Source organism: Drosophila ananassae, chromosome 3R (genome assembly GCF_017639315.1).
Source record: "Drosophila ananassae strain 14024-0371.13 chromosome 3R, ASM1763931v2, whole genome shotgun sequence".
Lineage (NCBI taxonomy): Eukaryota > Metazoa > Arthropoda > Insecta > Diptera > Drosophilidae > Drosophila > Drosophila ananassae.
Window position 1 is genome coordinate 4,198,741 of NC_057930.1, and position 17,511 is coordinate 4,216,251.

The 17,511-nt window shown below is 39.6% G+C and overlaps 1 protein-coding gene across 6 annotated transcripts in view; it reads left to right on the plus strand.

Moving 5' to 3' along the window:
- Positions 1-17,511, plus strand: part of LOC6505378 (scavenger receptor class B member 1) — an 87,390-nt gene that overhangs the window by 19,257 nt on the left and 50,622 nt on the right. The window contains exons 1-2 of one of the 6 annotated variants that reach the window (XM_044716522.1): positions 11,124-11,177; positions 11,364-11,559. The exons of 4 other annotated variants lie outside the window; for them this stretch is intronic. In XM_044716522.1, the coding sequence (XP_044572457.1) occupies positions 11,139-11,177; positions 11,364-11,559 (235 nt within the window). In that variant the 5' untranslated portion in view covers positions 11,124-11,138. Of the gene's footprint in view, positions 1-11,123; positions 11,178-11,363; positions 11,560-17,511 lie in introns of those variants that run through there. One more of the 6 variants, XM_044716525.1, reaches the window with a different exon arrangement.

Below are 17,511 nucleotides of genomic sequence, written 5' to 3' on the forward strand. Positions count from 1 at the left end.
ATCAACCACTTGAGCGATGCGTGATCGGTTACAATGGTGAACTCGTGGCCTTCAACATACGGACGAAAGCGCTTCACGCTTATAATCGCCGCAAGACACTCTTGCTCAGTTACAGAGTAATTTCTCTGAGCTTTATTGAGCTTTTTGGATACATACGCGATTGGGTACTCATCCCCATCCTCTGTCTTTTGGACCAAAACGCCTCCTACCCCGCTTTTACTTGCGTCGCAATGAATATAAAAAGGCTTGTTGAAATCTGGACTTCTAAGGACTGGCGCTGAACATAATCTACGCTTTAGTTCCTCAAAAGCCTCTCTTCCTTCATCCGTCATACTGAACTTTCTCTTCGCTTTCAACAAATCGGTCAAGGGTGCCGCGATTGTAGCAAAATTTTCAATAAACTTTCTATACCAGCCAGCCATACCTAAAAAACTTCTCAAGCTCCTAAGAGTTTTTGGCAATGGAAACTTTTCAATCGCAGCCACTTTATCTGGGTCTGTGCGTATAACACCTTCCCCAATTAAATGTCCCAAATACTTGACCTGTTGCACGCAGAAATGGCTTTTCTTGACATTAATAGTCAAACCTGGTTTCCGGATGCAATCTGCAACTGTCTCAAGTATTTCCATATGCGCTTCATAGCTTTCGGAGACTATAAGGAGATCATCGAGATAGATGAAGACCTCGTTTCGTAAGGCTGCTGGGATAACCTTATCCATCAATCGTGACATAGTTTGGCCCGCATTGCAGAGTCCAAACGGCATCACCTTGAACTGGTAAAGTGGACGACCGGGGATCGTGAATGCTGTTTTATCCCTAGACGCTTGATCTAATGGAATCTGCCAAAATGCGCCCTTGAGGTCTAGACTACTAATGAAATTAGCTTTGGGCAACCGACTAAGGATACCGTCAATTTGTGGCAACGGGTATGCGTCCTTGACGGATACCGCGTTCACTTTACGACTATCTAGACAAAGCCTGACCTTTCCGGGCTTTTGAACTAGGACTACTGGTGACGACCAGGCACTGTCGGACTCCTCAATCACTCCTAGCTGCAGCATTCGATCTACTTCTGCATAGAGTAACTTCTCTACAGCTGGAGAGACAGGAAAATGCCTCTGCTTAATGGGTTTTGCAACACCAACATCGATCTGATGCGACAGAAGGCTTGTTTTACCTAGCCCCGATACTTCAAACGATGGAAACTTTTCTACTACCTTCTGCAGACTTCTTCTCTGCTCATCAGAAATCTTGTGGGCGCTCAGCTCTGATATCTGAATATCTGGAGGTAATAGGTCTAACAGGTTCCAAAAATCAATGCCTAAATAGAGATCCTGCGCTAACGAAGGGACTATATATAATTCTAAAAGCTCTTTACGGCCTTTGTACTCAACTCCTGTCTTTATTCGCCCGACAATGTTTTGCCTACTGCCATCTGCCGTCGAAATATTACTAAACACTCTACGCACGGGAACTCCACTTCCTAAGATTTCTTGTGCAAATCGTCCGCCTATACAGCTCATTGCTGCTCCTGTATCCATCAGCCCTTTCACTTCCTTGCCAAGAACTGTTACTGATGCATACGGCCGATTGTCGACACAACTTTTTCGGAGCGCACACAAATCTTTGGTGACTCTCCAAAATCTTCTTAACCTGTTTGAATTTCTAGACTTAGCTGTAATCCTTATTTATTAAATTATTACTATTTTTGCTCGTAACACTGTTAGTAAACTTATTAGTAGTAGAAACTCTCTGGTGCCATCCTGCTGAGGCGCCCTCAGTTGGTTCAAGGATATCCTCAGGAACACCCACCTCATTGATATCTATACTTCCAGATTCTCCGTGTTCGTTCCTTGTGCCTTCAGAACAGTCCGCGAACGAACAACTTGGGTGTTCTGCTGTATGTTTTTTAAACACCTTTGGCAAGATGGTTTGTAGGTATTTCGAGCACCACAACCATAACAGAACACTTTTCGTGTTGCTGTGCAGTCTTGGTATCTGTGTCCTTCTTTTCTGCAATTCCAGCAGATTAAGGATATGGCCTCCACAGTACCTTCCCGCTCATCGAAGAATTCTGATTCGGTTGGGTCATGAGAATCTTCAAGGAGCTCAGACACGTGGCTCTTGAATGGTGGTCCCTTTTTGTAGACCTGCTCTTTCTCTTAAGTTCTTCAAGGAAGCACTCCCGCTTTCTACAAATTTCGCGAAGCCGTGACATTGAACTAATAGAGATATTTAAGATCTCGTGCCTTATCTCGGGTCTTAAATTTCGCCGAAGGATTTCTATTAACTCCCTCTCCTCCATTTGATCCTCTAAGCTATCTGTAAGTTGGACCACCGCATCATAAAAGGAGTCGAAAGTTTCCCTTTCTTTTTGTTTACGATCCCTGATCATTTCTCGTATATCTACATCAGTTCTCGTATCCCTGAACTGACGGCGAAGAGCAGCACACAAATCATTCCATCTCACGGTCCGAACAGATTTATGGTACCGCCAGAGGAAATCATCGGCTTTGCCTTCAAACAGCGCACTTGCATTTCCACAGAGAATATCGAAATTTCCGCCAAGTGTCTGGCAAGTTAAAGCCTGAACTCTATAAATAAAATTATCTACGCTTATTCCACCCTCGGCACCACTGAAACGCAACTTCCACCCATTCATTATATGAGAGACCTTATCGGGTCGATGTGAAAGGTCGGAAAGGTTTGACCTGGGTGAATAGTTTGGGTTAACCGGTTCCTGCACCTCACTAGGTTGACCCGCATCTACACGTAGCAGATGGTCAAACGACGGACTTGCGTTGGCTACACCTTGACGTGGAGCTTCTTGGCTCCAGCCTGCCAAATTCGAATGAATTAAAAGGGACATTTTCTCTGTCAACTGTGTAAGTAACTCATTTTGCATCCTCTTCACTGCATCCTGCAGCATGCTCTCCATGCTCTCGCGACTACTAGTCTGACCTCGACCCTCCATGTCAGCGACTCTTTGCTCCACGCTTTCTACCTGTGAACTTGCGACCCTTTGTTTCTGCCTTGTATGCTGTGCGACATTATCTGGTCTTCCCACAGATTCTCCTTGGCAGGATGCTTTGCAGACAGGACAACTTCTATCTTTTGCGAAATGCGTTTTTATACAGCTTCTATGAAAACTATGCCCACATTTGGTTTTAAACCATTCCGTTGACGAAGTACGAGTTCTGCACAACGTACAGACCTCTGTTGAAGCACTTGCCTCTTCGGTATCCGAATGATCGAGACCCATTTCACAACTAAATCTTGACTGCTTGGGATATAACAGCTAAATTTGTTGTATTATTCTGTCTCTCTTAAATCGAAAACTAAATGAAATTTCTCGGACTTTTCTATCAAACGGTACAAACTCTGTAGAACTAACTTTTCTTCTTAATCCTCCAACCTTTATAGTCGTGGGAAGATTAGTAATAGTTATTTGTAAGATATACGACAGGATATGTATAATTGTAAGATTTGTATATATTTAATGGGTGCGAAAAGATAATATATGAAAATTAAATTACTCCATGCTTAACCAAGAGCTCATTGTCGAAGCTCTTATGTATGTTTACGTGAGAGGTTCTGAGAAAGATAGAAGGAAAGATAAAGGTGATTTGCTCATTTAGCCTGGTTCGATTATTTATAGCGTGGCCAACCTCAACTACTAATAATTTTTATAGGATTGTAGTTCCAAGCACATTCCAATCTAACAGACTCAAAAAAAATAAAACAAACCACATTAGACCCAAATCCAAACCGCGGCCAGGCTACTGCTCGCGGGCATTAGCACTGTTATCCTGGAGTGATGACTTGTCAGATCTAATTTAAATTAGGTATTGCTACGCCAAGCGCGGTTAGCCAAAACACATAGTGAATGTTGATTGCCTAAGTCCGAAGCGCTTGACTTATGTAATTTAACACAAATCAAGGAGACAGGTGTGCCAAACTTTCTTCGTGGTCAGGTTTTACTATTTTTAAAAGTATAAACACTGCATTCCTATGCGAATGAAAGTTGACCCACCTGACTGGGAAAATTGACAGAAATAGAACAGAAAGGACAGATTTAGTATTTTCATGCTATTGAGTGGGCTTCACTGTACAGTAAGGCCCCTTACGTTGGGCGCCATAATTATTTTAGATATTAATTCTTATTATTCCTGTAACGAACAACGTCTGAGCTGGTGGTCTTGCAATCTGTTAATCCCGCACGCGTTGAAATCCGGCTATATCTCGTCGGCAATTGTCGTGGTGTTATTTGGAGGATTCAGATTACGGGCGCTCATTTGTATCTTTGATAATTAAAATCTATCGCGTGCGAATAGGTAACGAGCCTGAATCGGCCGGAAAAGAGATAGCATAAAAATCGGACAGGCGGTTAAGAAAATGAAACAGTACTTCTCACTAGACATGCCACGCCCCTAGATGTTAACGGGGTGTTATCAGCCCTCCCTACCATGGCCAATGCTCGTCCGACAAAGCTATGCATTAGGCCCCTTTTAGTATCTTGAACTTACGACGGCTCTTGGGTCAGCATGGAGTTAAAAGTGGGTATTTACTCAGACATTATAATATTTGTTTATTCATAAAATACAGGGAGAGATAGGATATTCATTCTTAGTAATCATAAAATATTCTAATGAAAATAAAAAGTAACAGTAAATATTTCAAAACAAAATTGTGGGTTAAAGTATGCAAAAAGAAATGTGATATAATTATTTAAAAAGTAACTTCGTTATATTCTTCATTCCAACGCAATTCAATTCAATGTTTTTTTCAAAAATATTTTTTTTAATTTTTAAGGAAAATTATGTCTTTATACTCATTTATATTCGTGTGTTCGTGTAACAAAATTTCGGTAGAAAAGGAATCAAAGTTGGTTTATTGCCAAATAGTAAATAAAGCTCACCTTAACTTCCTCCAATGACGAAAGCGCTTCCATTCGTTGGCGGTGGTGCTGTGAAATTCTGGCAGGCAAACACAATAAAAAAACTAACAACATCAAAAAAGATTCGGTAAATGCACAATATTTAGTGCATGTCTTTAAGCGACCGAAATTTGCATGCACGAAAACTTTTTTTTCCAATTCCTCCTTCACATAATTTTTCTCTAAGATCTTCCTACTGATAAGTGATTTTATATCTTCTTTTGCATATTTTTTCTCTTTCCGTAGCCTTATAATTCACTTTTTATATTCACATTTTTTTCCTTTTAACTTTAACATGTTTAAATTTTACAAATCCTTATCAATCTTGTTATTCATTATATTTGACTTTAACTTACATTTTTAAACTTTAGAAATTTTAACCTACGATATTATTTAGTATTAACTATAACGGGGTTTTTTCTCTATATATTATATTTTTGCGCGTAATGCATTTATGCTGTTTGGGCCATTTCTGAATTATTTAAACGAGAAAGGATCTTAGAGGTCCCAAACCGGTAAGAAACACCTTTAGACCTTTTTTGGGGTTTTAGGGGAGTTTTCCCCTCCTCGCCGCACTCGGACTTCTGCCCACGCCGAACTGTATAGAAACCGTGCCGAAAATAGACTGAGCTTCTTGAAGCGGGGATCAATTTTGCCCTGCTTGCTGCTTCTGTCTCCGTGACAGAGGTAAACGGCGATTATTCAAAGCCACCGTTCCCTACCCTGAGATAAAAATGTTTGTGTGAGAGCATATTCATTCGCTTTGCTCTGCAGCTCTTCGAACTTACCCTTAGGGGCCTGGGAAAACACTATTTAATATGACCACAATCTGGCCAGAACGCTTCTACTATCCACTTTACACTTTAAATCCGTGTAGCTAGTAAATCTCGACTTGGATCGGGGCAAGATCGGATTGCGACTTAAGCGGATCCAACTTCTCTCTTCCTTCTTGGACAGCCTTGAACAGCTACTTTTTAATCAACCTTTCAGGTCAAGATGCGGTTTGGGAAAGAAAGCATGGTGCGTTTAGCAGTAGCTTCCTGCCGGCGCTAGAGCTGGGATTAGTGGGAGACTTATCGTTAACGCAAATGCAGTCTTGCAGATTGCCGATAAACTATAGATTATAATGTTGCCACTTGCAACGGCTACCGCCCGATAGGTGGCGCTAGTACCCGTTGATCCTGTAGTTCTAAGCTACAGACCTCACTGTTCTTTGCTTCCGTCTGTAGAAGTTTTGGTGATAAATCCAACCGGGGACTCGTTGGCCCTTTATCTTCCAATTCCTTTAAAAACCATGAACCTGTAAACCCGATCGATTTTACTGTCACCTCTTGACATTATATCTTTTGGGTCCCGGGAGTGGAATTGACTTATCCCAATCTAGCTTCTTGAGCCACAGTTACTGCAAAAGGATCTTTTCTTCAATGAGTATTGGGCTCAATAAGCCGAGGGGTCATATACCTTTGATATCACCGAAAGAATGTTCCGCTTAGTCGCCATTGCATTTAGGGACCAAAGCTATTAGTCAGCTCTGAGTTCAAAATTGCTATTGGATGCAGTAATTTAAGGCGAGTTTAAGAACCCTTACTTAATTCAAACTCAGCGTTTAGAAGAACCAAATACTCTTCAGACTTGATTGTATTTAGCCCCTCAGAGCAACCAGCACCCTTAAACATATCGTCGACATAAAAACCAGACCAAATACCTTCCGCATCTTGAGGAAATGTAGGGTTCGCGGATTCACTCAACCTCTTCAAACAACTTATGGGCAGTAATGGGGCTGGTGAAGTATCATAAGTAACGGTGTTGAGCTTTCTGAATTTCAAGGAGTCTGATGGTCCTTTTCTTCACACTTTCAACTGGTATCGCCTCTCTGCTTCAGTCACCATTACTTGGCGATACATCTTTTTTCAGAGCGAACCTGTTTGACGAAACCGTAGAAGAGTTGAATACAGCTCTTCCTGGATTGGAGGACAAACCATCAATAAATAATTTAGGCGCTTCAGTGTGGATAGTTAAGTCGATGCGCTTTAAGGCCATAAGACACATTGATGAGGTATAACATAATGTGGAGTAGCAAGAACATCGTTGGAAATTCAGACGGGAGTTAAAGGAATTTAACATCTATTTTTCGGTAATATCCATCCAAGGAGAATTTTTTTGAAGAATGGGTAGGTTCGGACTTTGTTTTATTTGACCAAAGGACAAAAGATTCAAAAATGACTCAGCTCCATTAAGCATATCAATCCACTGAGGTTTATAAAAATATGGGTCTGATAATGGTAAAATCTTTGGTAGTGCCCAATCTTTTACGTTCTCTGAATGGTCAGGGTGGTAGCTTGAAATTGGTTTAAAAATCTCAAAGTCGAATGGAAACTCACTTCCGTTAATTCTTGACTTGTCCACAATGCTTGACCATTGATTTAGCTTGACCAATTCTAAACATGCTGTTGCACAATTCCTCCCTACGGATCTTTGAGCGTTGATCAAGGTATTAAGTAATAAAATTCATTTGTGACCCCAAATCAAGTAATGTTTAAGCCAATATGTGCTCATGCAAAACGCATGCAAAGAATTTGACGTAGCCATCATCCGTTAGCGTTGGCTAGGAATTTCGTTTGGTGGTATCGCTTCGTTATTTTCAGTCACGGTGAATCGGTGCAGAAGTTTGTTGTGAGATCTGGCAAAAAATTGACATTTAGTCTACCCACATTTTCCAATTGTGTAACATTTTCGCAGACAATTTAGACTTGACAAACTCAAACCTTTGCATTACAGCAAGGCACGCGAATGGACTACACTGGGCCAAAAAGTGTTCTTGAGCGTTACAATAACTGCAAGATTGATTGATGTTGGCAGAGGAGCAAGCTAACGAACTTCTATTGAGTTGCTTGTTGCACCTAGTTTTTTGCGGTTTTGGTTTTCCATTGTCTTTAGCGGACAGGAGCTGATACCTACCATTAAATATTTTTTTACAATTTACTTATTTGACCTAAGTGACCTGGGATGCCTTGATAGTTCTTAAGGCTATACCAGAGAGGGAAGCAATTAAATCATTAAATTTCTCGATAACAGGAGTTTTCACATCTTTGTCTACTAATGTCTCGATATACAAAATTTGTTAACTCAATGTCAAACTGGGAAGTCGCGCTCGAGTTGGCGCTGCAGAAATTGTAGTAGCTGGAAAGGAGTCTGCAGCTTCATTAAAGCCATTAAATAACGACGAATAAAAGATTACATACTAGATAAGAAAAAAGTGCATGTGCATTCTGCATATGGGCTTTGCAAAAAATAAAAATATCATATATTACAATTTTATGCCAAGATGACCGTAAATTATCACTGTGGACGGCAGTCCACGAGGTGAGGAACTTCATGCCTTAGTGTGCGCGATGAGACTCTATATAGACGAATTAAAAATTTTTTGTATGCATCCGATCTAAATTATATACCAAATGTTTTAATTAGACAATTTTTGTCCAAGCATTTTCAAAAAGTCGTTTGGTTCGGGAGAAATTAGGGTAAAAGTGAAAAATATTTGAATCTCCAAATCTGGTGGAGACATTTTAGCCCCCAGATAGAATATTTATTTACTCGCATTCTACTCCCAAATATGCGTCGATTGGTATCTCAACCAACCCGACATTTCGTTCAGAAGTTAATCAGGAAATTCGATTTTTACAGCTCTTTCCAACTGAAGGCTCTTTGTCCCTCTGTTGGTCTGTTTGCACTATTTTATTCTTGCCAATCGTTAAAAAAATTGCAAATGATTGTTACTAAAATGTGAGCAACTTTTGTTCTTCAACTTTTTAAAATACCTTACGTTGAATAATTAAAACAAACTTTGTTAATTAATATATCAATAACTTCATAATCAATGAAGATAACAAAGTGTCACAAGGAAAAGGGATTGAAAAAGATTTTCAAATATCTAGTAAACTTTTAAATCTATGAGACCCAACGTCTTAATAGTAGACAAAACAAGAAAGGAAAGCTAACTTCGGGCGGAGCCGAAGTTGATATACCCTTGCGGTTAAGGTTGTTCCATTTCCGATCGTTCAGTTATATGTCGTCTACAGGATATAGTCGGACGATCCTTATGAAATTTGGCAGGTCGAATTATATTGCCCAAAATAGAATCCGTAGAAAGTCCCATCATTCTAGCTTAAAAGACACCAAAGTTATTTCAATTCCGATCGTTAAGTTATATGGCAGCTATAGGATATAGTCAGCCGATCCTTATGAAATAGCAAATCGGATTATTTTGCCCAAAATAAAATCTGTACCAAGACCAATCTCTTTAACTTTAAAAACACCAAAGTTATGACATCAGTTATATGGCAGCTATAGTATATAGTCGCCCGATCTCGGCCGTTCCTACTTATATACTAGCTGCAAGAAAAAGAAGGATGTGTGAAAAGTTTCAACTTGATGGCTCTAAAACTGAGAGACTAGTTTGGGTAGAAACCGACAGACAGACGGACAGACAGATAGACAGACAGACGGACAAACAGATAGACGAAAATGCTTATATAGACTCAGGAGGTGATCCCGATCAAGAATATTAATTCCTTCACTGCGATGCACACTTTTGACCAAAATTAAAATACCCTCTGCAAGGGTATAACAATTTTTTTGTTTGGATCTCCCAAACATGTTATATTTGGTCAACATATCTTATCTACAAAATTTAATAAGGAAAGATAGAAAATAGAAAAATGGGACTTGGTACAGATTCCATTTGGGCAACTTAGTCAGGATATCCTGTACCTGCCATAGAACTGAAAGATCGAAAATGGCACAACCTTGCTATTTTTAAAGATGATTGGGGCTGTTTTCAACATTTTTATTAGAACATGAATTTGATGGTGAAATTCTCATATATAATAATATAAGCTGCACCCTAACTGCAAGGCTCCGCCCGAAGTTAGCTTCTCCTTTCTTGTTTTATTTTGATTCCCATATTGACTTTCAGTATTTTTGAACGATCGGTTTTTTAAAGCGATTTTTTCACTCCCATGAAAACCAAGCAGTTTGTGCCAAAATTTTGCCACTCCACCTTTCACCATTAAAATTAAAATCTTACCAATGCCTTATTTATAATTACAAAACAAAATTCAGCCAAATCGGAAATATTATTTAATATTAGTTTTTGAATATAAAATTTTATATTGAATCGTACCAAAAAGTTTTAGAAGAGTTATTAAGTTTTGGATCAATTTGTGGAAAATAAGAAGAAATTTAAAATTTTCAAAAAATAGCTCAAACATTGGGAGCATTGGAGTATTTTTTTCGTCTGATTAGAGTCGTCTGATATATTTTTAATCAGGATCACATTATACTCAAATACATGCGCTGCTCCCACCATAGCTCAGGCAAATTTCAATAAAAATGTTGCATAGCTTAACAACACTTAACTTAGTTTCAATACTTTTCATCCTAGTGCGAAGGCATTTTTGTTGTTGGATTGGAAATAAAAAAAAACAAGAAAGGAAAGCTAACTTCGGGCGGAGCCGAAGTTGATATACCCTTGCAGTTCAGTCGCAGTCCGCTAGGTGGTGACACGCATCTTATATTATTAAATGTATAGCGGATCGTATATAGTCGGCCGATCCTTATGAAATTTTGTACATAAGATATTTTGGTATATAATATACCACAAATATAACATGTGTGGAAAGTCCCAACCCTCTAACTTAAAAAACACCATGTTATGGCATTTCCGATCAATCAGTTATATGGCAGCTATAGGATATAATGGACCGATCCCGGCCGTTCCGACTTATATACTACCTGCATGGAAAAAATGGATGTGTGCAAAGTTTCAACTCGATAGCTCCAAAACTGAGAGACTAGTTTGCGTAGAAACCGACAGACAGACAGACGGACAGACGGACATACTCATATCGACTCAGGAGGTGATCCTGATCAAGAATATATATACTTTAAAGGGTCGAATATGTCTCCTTCACTGCGTTGCACACTTTTGACCAAAATTATAATACCCTCTGCAAGGGTATAAAAATATCGCACATATGTTTTAGTGTTTTTGTTCATCGGTATTGAATTTTGCTCTGCATTACGCAGTGTTTGACATTAAAACATTTTCAAAAAACTTTGTTTATTTGGCGCTACATTCAGATTTTCTTTTCATGGACAAAAGGGGGTGGTATTGTAAAATTTTAACACAAACTTGATCTGCATGGGTATCATAGGAGTCAATGTGCCAAATGTGATCCAGGTATGTACATATACCAAGGTGGCTTAAATTTTTTTTTTTTTAAACTTTTTCAAAATACTGGCGGTACAGAAATATGCCATTTGTGTGCCGGTAAGGGGCGAGGCAAAATGTGAAACATACTTGATCGATCTGCGTGGGTATTATAGAAATCTACATGCAAAATCTTATTGCTATCTCTTATCCAAGCGTTCATACAGACAGACGGAGAGACACACAGGCGGACATGGCTATAACGACTCGGCTGTTGATGCTGATCAAGAGAGAGAGAGAGAGAGATATGATACGGCGATGATTCTTTCTCCCTTATACTTACATTCAAAAAAATATAATATACCCTTGAACTTTACGATTACGGATTATAGAACACACAGACACGTGCCGGGTAAGAATATGATTTAATAGGTAATTTTGTATCCCCATATTGCATTTTTTCGTCACCAATATTATATTTTGAGCGTAGCATGCGGATTCGCCCCCGGTATTTTAACACGTCAAGAGATTTTTTTATTTAAACAATTAAAATTAAAAGACGGAACATTTCAAGTATATCGAGTATAGTAATGTATAGTATAGTATGAGTGTGTTTATTATTTGTTGATTATCCGGATCTGATTTTTAATTGATTTTAGTTTACATAAAGAAAGTCTAGAATAAATAGAGTTAATTGGTTGATTGCTATTTAATTGCATAGTGAGGTGCACCAATTTAGTTCAAAGTTTCATTTCAGAGGAAAGGTTTTAATTTGTTGTTAACATGTATAACATTTTTTATATTATTTAACCTGTCCCTTTATATTACCAAAGAATAAAGACTCAAACATAAAAAACTAAGCTACATATAAAATCTGTGTTATATCATATTATTTTTGTTCCTTTTTAAACAGGGGAATTGTGGGGAAATATTAATAATAACAAGAAAGGAAAGTTAACTTCGGGCGGAGCCGAAGTTTATATACCCTTGCAGTTGAGTAGCAGTCCGCTAGGTGGCGCCACGCATCTTATATTATTAGGTATATAACGGATCGTATATAGTTGTCCGATCCTTATGAAATTTGGCATATCGAATTATTTTGACAAAAGAGGAATCCATTGAAACTCCCATCCTTCTAACTTGAAAAACAACGAAGTTATAGCATTTCCGATCAATCAGTTATATAACAGCTATAGGATATAGACGGCCGATCCTTATGAAATTCGGCAAATCAGATTTTTTTCCCAAAATAGAATCTGTACCAAATCCCATCGTTCTTACTTAAAAAAAACCAAAGTTATGCCCATTTTGATCGTACTATGACAGCTATAGGATATAGTCGACCGATCCTTATGAAATTTTGTACATAAGATATTTTGGTCAAATATAACATGTGTGGAAAGTCCCAACCCTCTAACTTAAAAAACACCAAAGTTATGGCATTTCCGATCAATCAGTTATATGGCAGCTATAGGATATATAGCTATAGCTATATATATACATACATATAAATATATATATAGCTATATATATATAGGATATAGCAAAAGTGTGCCACGCAGTGAAGGAGACATTTCCGAACCTATAAAGTATATATATTCTTGATCAGGATCACCTCCTGAGTCGATATGAGCATGTCCGTCTGTGCGTCTGTCTGTTTCTACGCAAACTAGTCTCTCAGTTTTGGAGCTATAGAGTTGAAACTTTGCACACATCCTTCTTTCCTTTGCAGGCAGTATATAAGTCGGAACGGCCGGGATCGGTCAACTATATCCTATAGCTGCCATATAATTGATTGATCGGGAAAGCCATAACTTGGTTGTTTTTCAAGTTAGAAGGATGGGAGTTTCAGTGGATTCCTCTTTGGGCAAAATATCGATATGCCAAATTTCATAAGGATCGGCCAACTATATACGATCCGCTATATATCTAATAATATAAGATGCGTGGCGCCACCTAGCGGACTGCGACTCAACTGCAAGGGTATATCAACTTCGGCTCCGCCCGAAGTTAGCTTTCCTTTCTTGTTTCAGTATTGACCGCTACCAACGACTTGTTTAAATTTCTAGATCTTATACTTTTAAATAAAGTGGCTGTACGGGCAATTTAGGCAGGAATATAAATTCCCTAATAAATTTCTTTACAACCAATATACATATATCCGATTTTGAAGGCTATTTGCTTGTAAATGCTAAAAAGTCTCCATCTGACATACCCTCTTTTATTTTATGGATTTTTTAGGGTTACTCCGATAAGCGCATTTTCTACCTTTTTGCTAAATAATATATATTTGAAGAAAAATTAATAAAATTGGTTATTTTCTTCCAAGCAAAGCTCTGCTCACCTTCTTCATCTTTTTTGTAATGCTTCTTTTCTTCTTCAATAGAAAATATTCTTTTGATTCTGTGACACAGTAGTTCAATTTACTTTGTTAAAGAAAAATATATAATTAATTACTACTATGAGAGCTTGTTTGTGCTGTTAAATCTTGTCATAAGACATATAATGTTGTAATATTTAATATTACGCTGCCTACTATCCACGTGAACAAGTTTTACACGCTAAGTGAGGCTTTTTATCGTAGGTCTGGTCTCCACTTTTTATACCCTGGCAGAGGGTATTATAATTTTGGTCAAAAGTGTGCAACGCAGTGAAGGAGACATTTCCGAACCTATAAAGTATATATATTATTGTTCAGGATCACCTTCTGAGTCGATATAAGAATGTCCGTCTGTCTGTTCTACGCAAACTAGTTTCTCAGTTTTAAAGCTGTCGAGTTGAAACTTTGCACACATTCTTATTTTATTTGCAGGTAGTATAAAAGTCGGCCGGGATCGGTCGACTATACCCTATAGCTGACATATAACTGATTGAATGCCATAACTATGGTGATTTCAAAGTTAGAGGGTTAAGACTTTCCACACATGTAATATTTGGCCAACATACTTATCTACAAAATTTAACGAGGATCGGCCAACTATATCCTATAGCTCTCATAGAACGATCGGAATTGGCATAGCTTTTGTGCTTTTTAAATAAGAAAGATGGGACTTGGTACAGAACCCATTTTGGGCAACTTAATCCGATATGTCGAATTTCATAAGGATCCTATAAGGATATCCTATAGCTTCCATATAACTGAACGATCGGAAATGGCATAACCTTGCTAATTTTAAAGATGCTTGGGGCTGTTTCCAACATTTTTATTAGAAAATGAATTTGATGGTGAAATTTTCATATATTATAATATAAGCTGCTACCTAACTGCAAGGGTATATCAACCAAGCTGATATGCGATTGAGACGCTTATCCAATGAGATGTCCGTCGTGACAGTCGTCTGCACAGCTAGGCAGTTACTTTTGACTTCGCCTTGTATGCGTTTGTCTAAAAGAGAAGTACAGTTGTGAGAATTGTTCAACTTCACCAAGAATTGATCCTTGTCCCTCAGCTATAAAGGACCCTTCCACCATAATTGAGAAGTCAATGAGCTCGGATACTCCAAAGCCACGGGATGCGCAATCCGCTGGGTTCGATTTTGAGTCTACATGCCGCCATGCATGCTTTGGAATGGTTTCGAGGATCTCAGATGTGGGGTTCCCAACAAACGTCTTAAGTTGGGCTGGTGAATACGATATCCATGACAGGACTATCGTGGAATCACTCCATGCGTAGATCGATACGTCGTTGCGCATTAATCCAGCTTTTATGGATTGCAGAAGTTGACTCAATAGAAGTGCGCCACATAATTCTTGTTTTTGCTGCAAATATGGCGACCGAAACGTTCCATCGTCGTTAACCACTCGGTTGTATACCACCGCTAAGTACGCCTTGGTGGATGCACCTGAAAATCCGTGCAGTTCGATTTTCTGTGTGACGCTTTTAACTAAGCATGGTATCTGGAGCTTGTAAAGGATGTTTAGATCAGCTCGCCATTTAAGCCAGTTGTCTGCTAGTTTGCTCGGTAGCTCGTAGTCCCAATTAAAATTCAACAGCCAGAGTTTTTGAAATAGTATTTTGAATTAAACTACGATTGGTGCCAATAGACCGAGAGAGTCGAATATATGTCGGATGACATCCGACAACACTTTCCTCTTGGTGCAGCTAGGGTCTTTGGATAGGTTTACATTGTACGATAATGTGTCCTCTCTAGGGTGCCAATGCAGCCCTAGCGCTTTGACTGATGATTGTGAGGAATCCATGTTATCTTAAGATTCGATGCGTTTGGTATTCGATACCCATTTCTCGAGCTCTAGGTTAGCACAGGACATCAGTTGGACGAGTTCGTCCCTATTGCGTAGCAGCTTATCCTCACTATTTGCTCCAGTGAGAACGTCGTCGGCATAAAAATCCTCCAAAACGATTTTTGCTGCATTCGGAAACTCGTGCTTATCGTCAGCAGCTAGTTGTTCTAGCACTCGGACTGCTAGAAATGGTGCGCATGATGTTCCATACGTCACTGTGCAAAGTTGAAAGTGCTTGATAGGATCTGACGGATACTCTCTCTATACGATTTTCTGATAGTCTCTATGTTTTTGGATCACCCAGATTTGACGGAACATCTTGTCTATGTCCGCTGAAAAGACGTTTTTGTACATACGGAAACGCAAGCACACAGCCAACAGGACTCGCTGAATACTCGGTCTGATCGAGAGCATGTCGTTTAACGCCATGCCTTTGGCGTCTTAATATGAGCCCCGTCGAAAACCACTCTAAGTTTCCGACCCAATACGGGATGATGTGGCAAATAGAAATTCCTACCCTTGGGAATTTCGCTCGGTGAAATTTCTTGCATATGGCCTAGCTCCTGGTATTCCCTCATGAACTTCACGTAGTCGTTACGTAATTGTTGATTTTGTGCAAATCGTCGTTCAACTTATTTGAACCTCTGCAGCGCTCCTTGAAGAGTATCTGCGAATTGTGTTTCGGATGCTTTAAACGGAAGTTCCACTCGTCTCGAATGTGTGTTGCAAGAAAGTGTTTCTCCACCTCCTCGTCTTCAAGGTGGACTTCTGCTTTGCGTTGTATGCTCTCCAGTTCCCAGAACCGTCTGAGATAAGCATCGATGTCGATTGTTGTTGTAAGTGTCATAGCGTGATGTAATTACCCATCCGAAAATTGATGATATAGCAATATAGTCGTAGATCTTTCTCCCAGTTATAACACTCCGAACGCATTCGCTGCTCAAAAGAATGTCAATTGGGGCATTTGTGCTAAATTGTGAATCCGCCAGTTGCAGATCGTTCAAAACTCGAAGTGCAGACGCGTCGATGGCCTGCCTTCCAATGATGATGTCTTGAATCTTTCCAAGCACGTGAGCCTGGAGCAAGCATTGGGTGCGTATAATTCTGCATCCCCTTGTAGTGTCTGCATTGCTTGATGAAATTCCCGTAACCAGTATGCGTGATGGCGTTCGAGCCAAACCAAGTGTTTGAATACAGCGTTCAGATACATACGACAGTTCTGAGCCCATGTCCAATAGGGGTCGGCATGCTATCAAATCTCCACTTGCGTTGCGAACGTTGACCATGGCCGTGGGCAAAATGCTCCTGTTCCATCCAGTTGATTGTTGTGAATTTGCAGTGCCTTGTACACATACAATTGCTGCAGAACCTTTTGCTTGTGCGATGTGACTAGTAGTCACCGTTGAGATGTGTGCGCTAGGATCCTCCTGATCCTCACCAGTTTAACCGATTGTTCCAATAGCCTGTTGCTTGCGTAGCTTGCGTAGCTTGCAATAGCTTGCTTGCCTGTTGCAGACAATGCTTCCAATAACCTTTACATTGTCTGCACTTGAACGTAGATTTGCATTTTCTGACCCCATGACCAGGTTCCAGACAATTGTAGCATAGAGCGTTTTCCTTGGCAAACGAAATCCTCTGTCCTGCTGACTTATCCAAGAATGGTTGGCATCCGTACAGACGATGCTCTGTAGAATGACATTTGCTGCACTTGTTTCCTTCAAGTACAACCAACGAATGTGTAAGCTTCTTTGTCTTGTCACCGATTGTTTCACGCTTGCTGAGCGTCAGTTCCTCGCAGCGTGCATCCAAAAATTTGAAGAATTCTCCAGTGTGGGTGAGTCTGACTCCACACTGCGCTCGATCCACCTGCGTCGAGTGTCTGCGTCCAGCTTCTCCTTCGACCTTGTTGTTGTTGGCAGCTTCATAAACTGCTCCAATAGTGAATTCACGATGTGCCGTGGACGATTATATATTTTATTAAGTCGCTCCCACGTAGTGTTGTAAGCTGAATCCCTAATAGCCAAATGCCGTACCAGATTCGCAGCCTCATCGATCCGAAGAAATTTCAAATGATGAAATTTGCGCGAATTTGATAAATTCGCCTTGTTGTGAATTGTGCTCT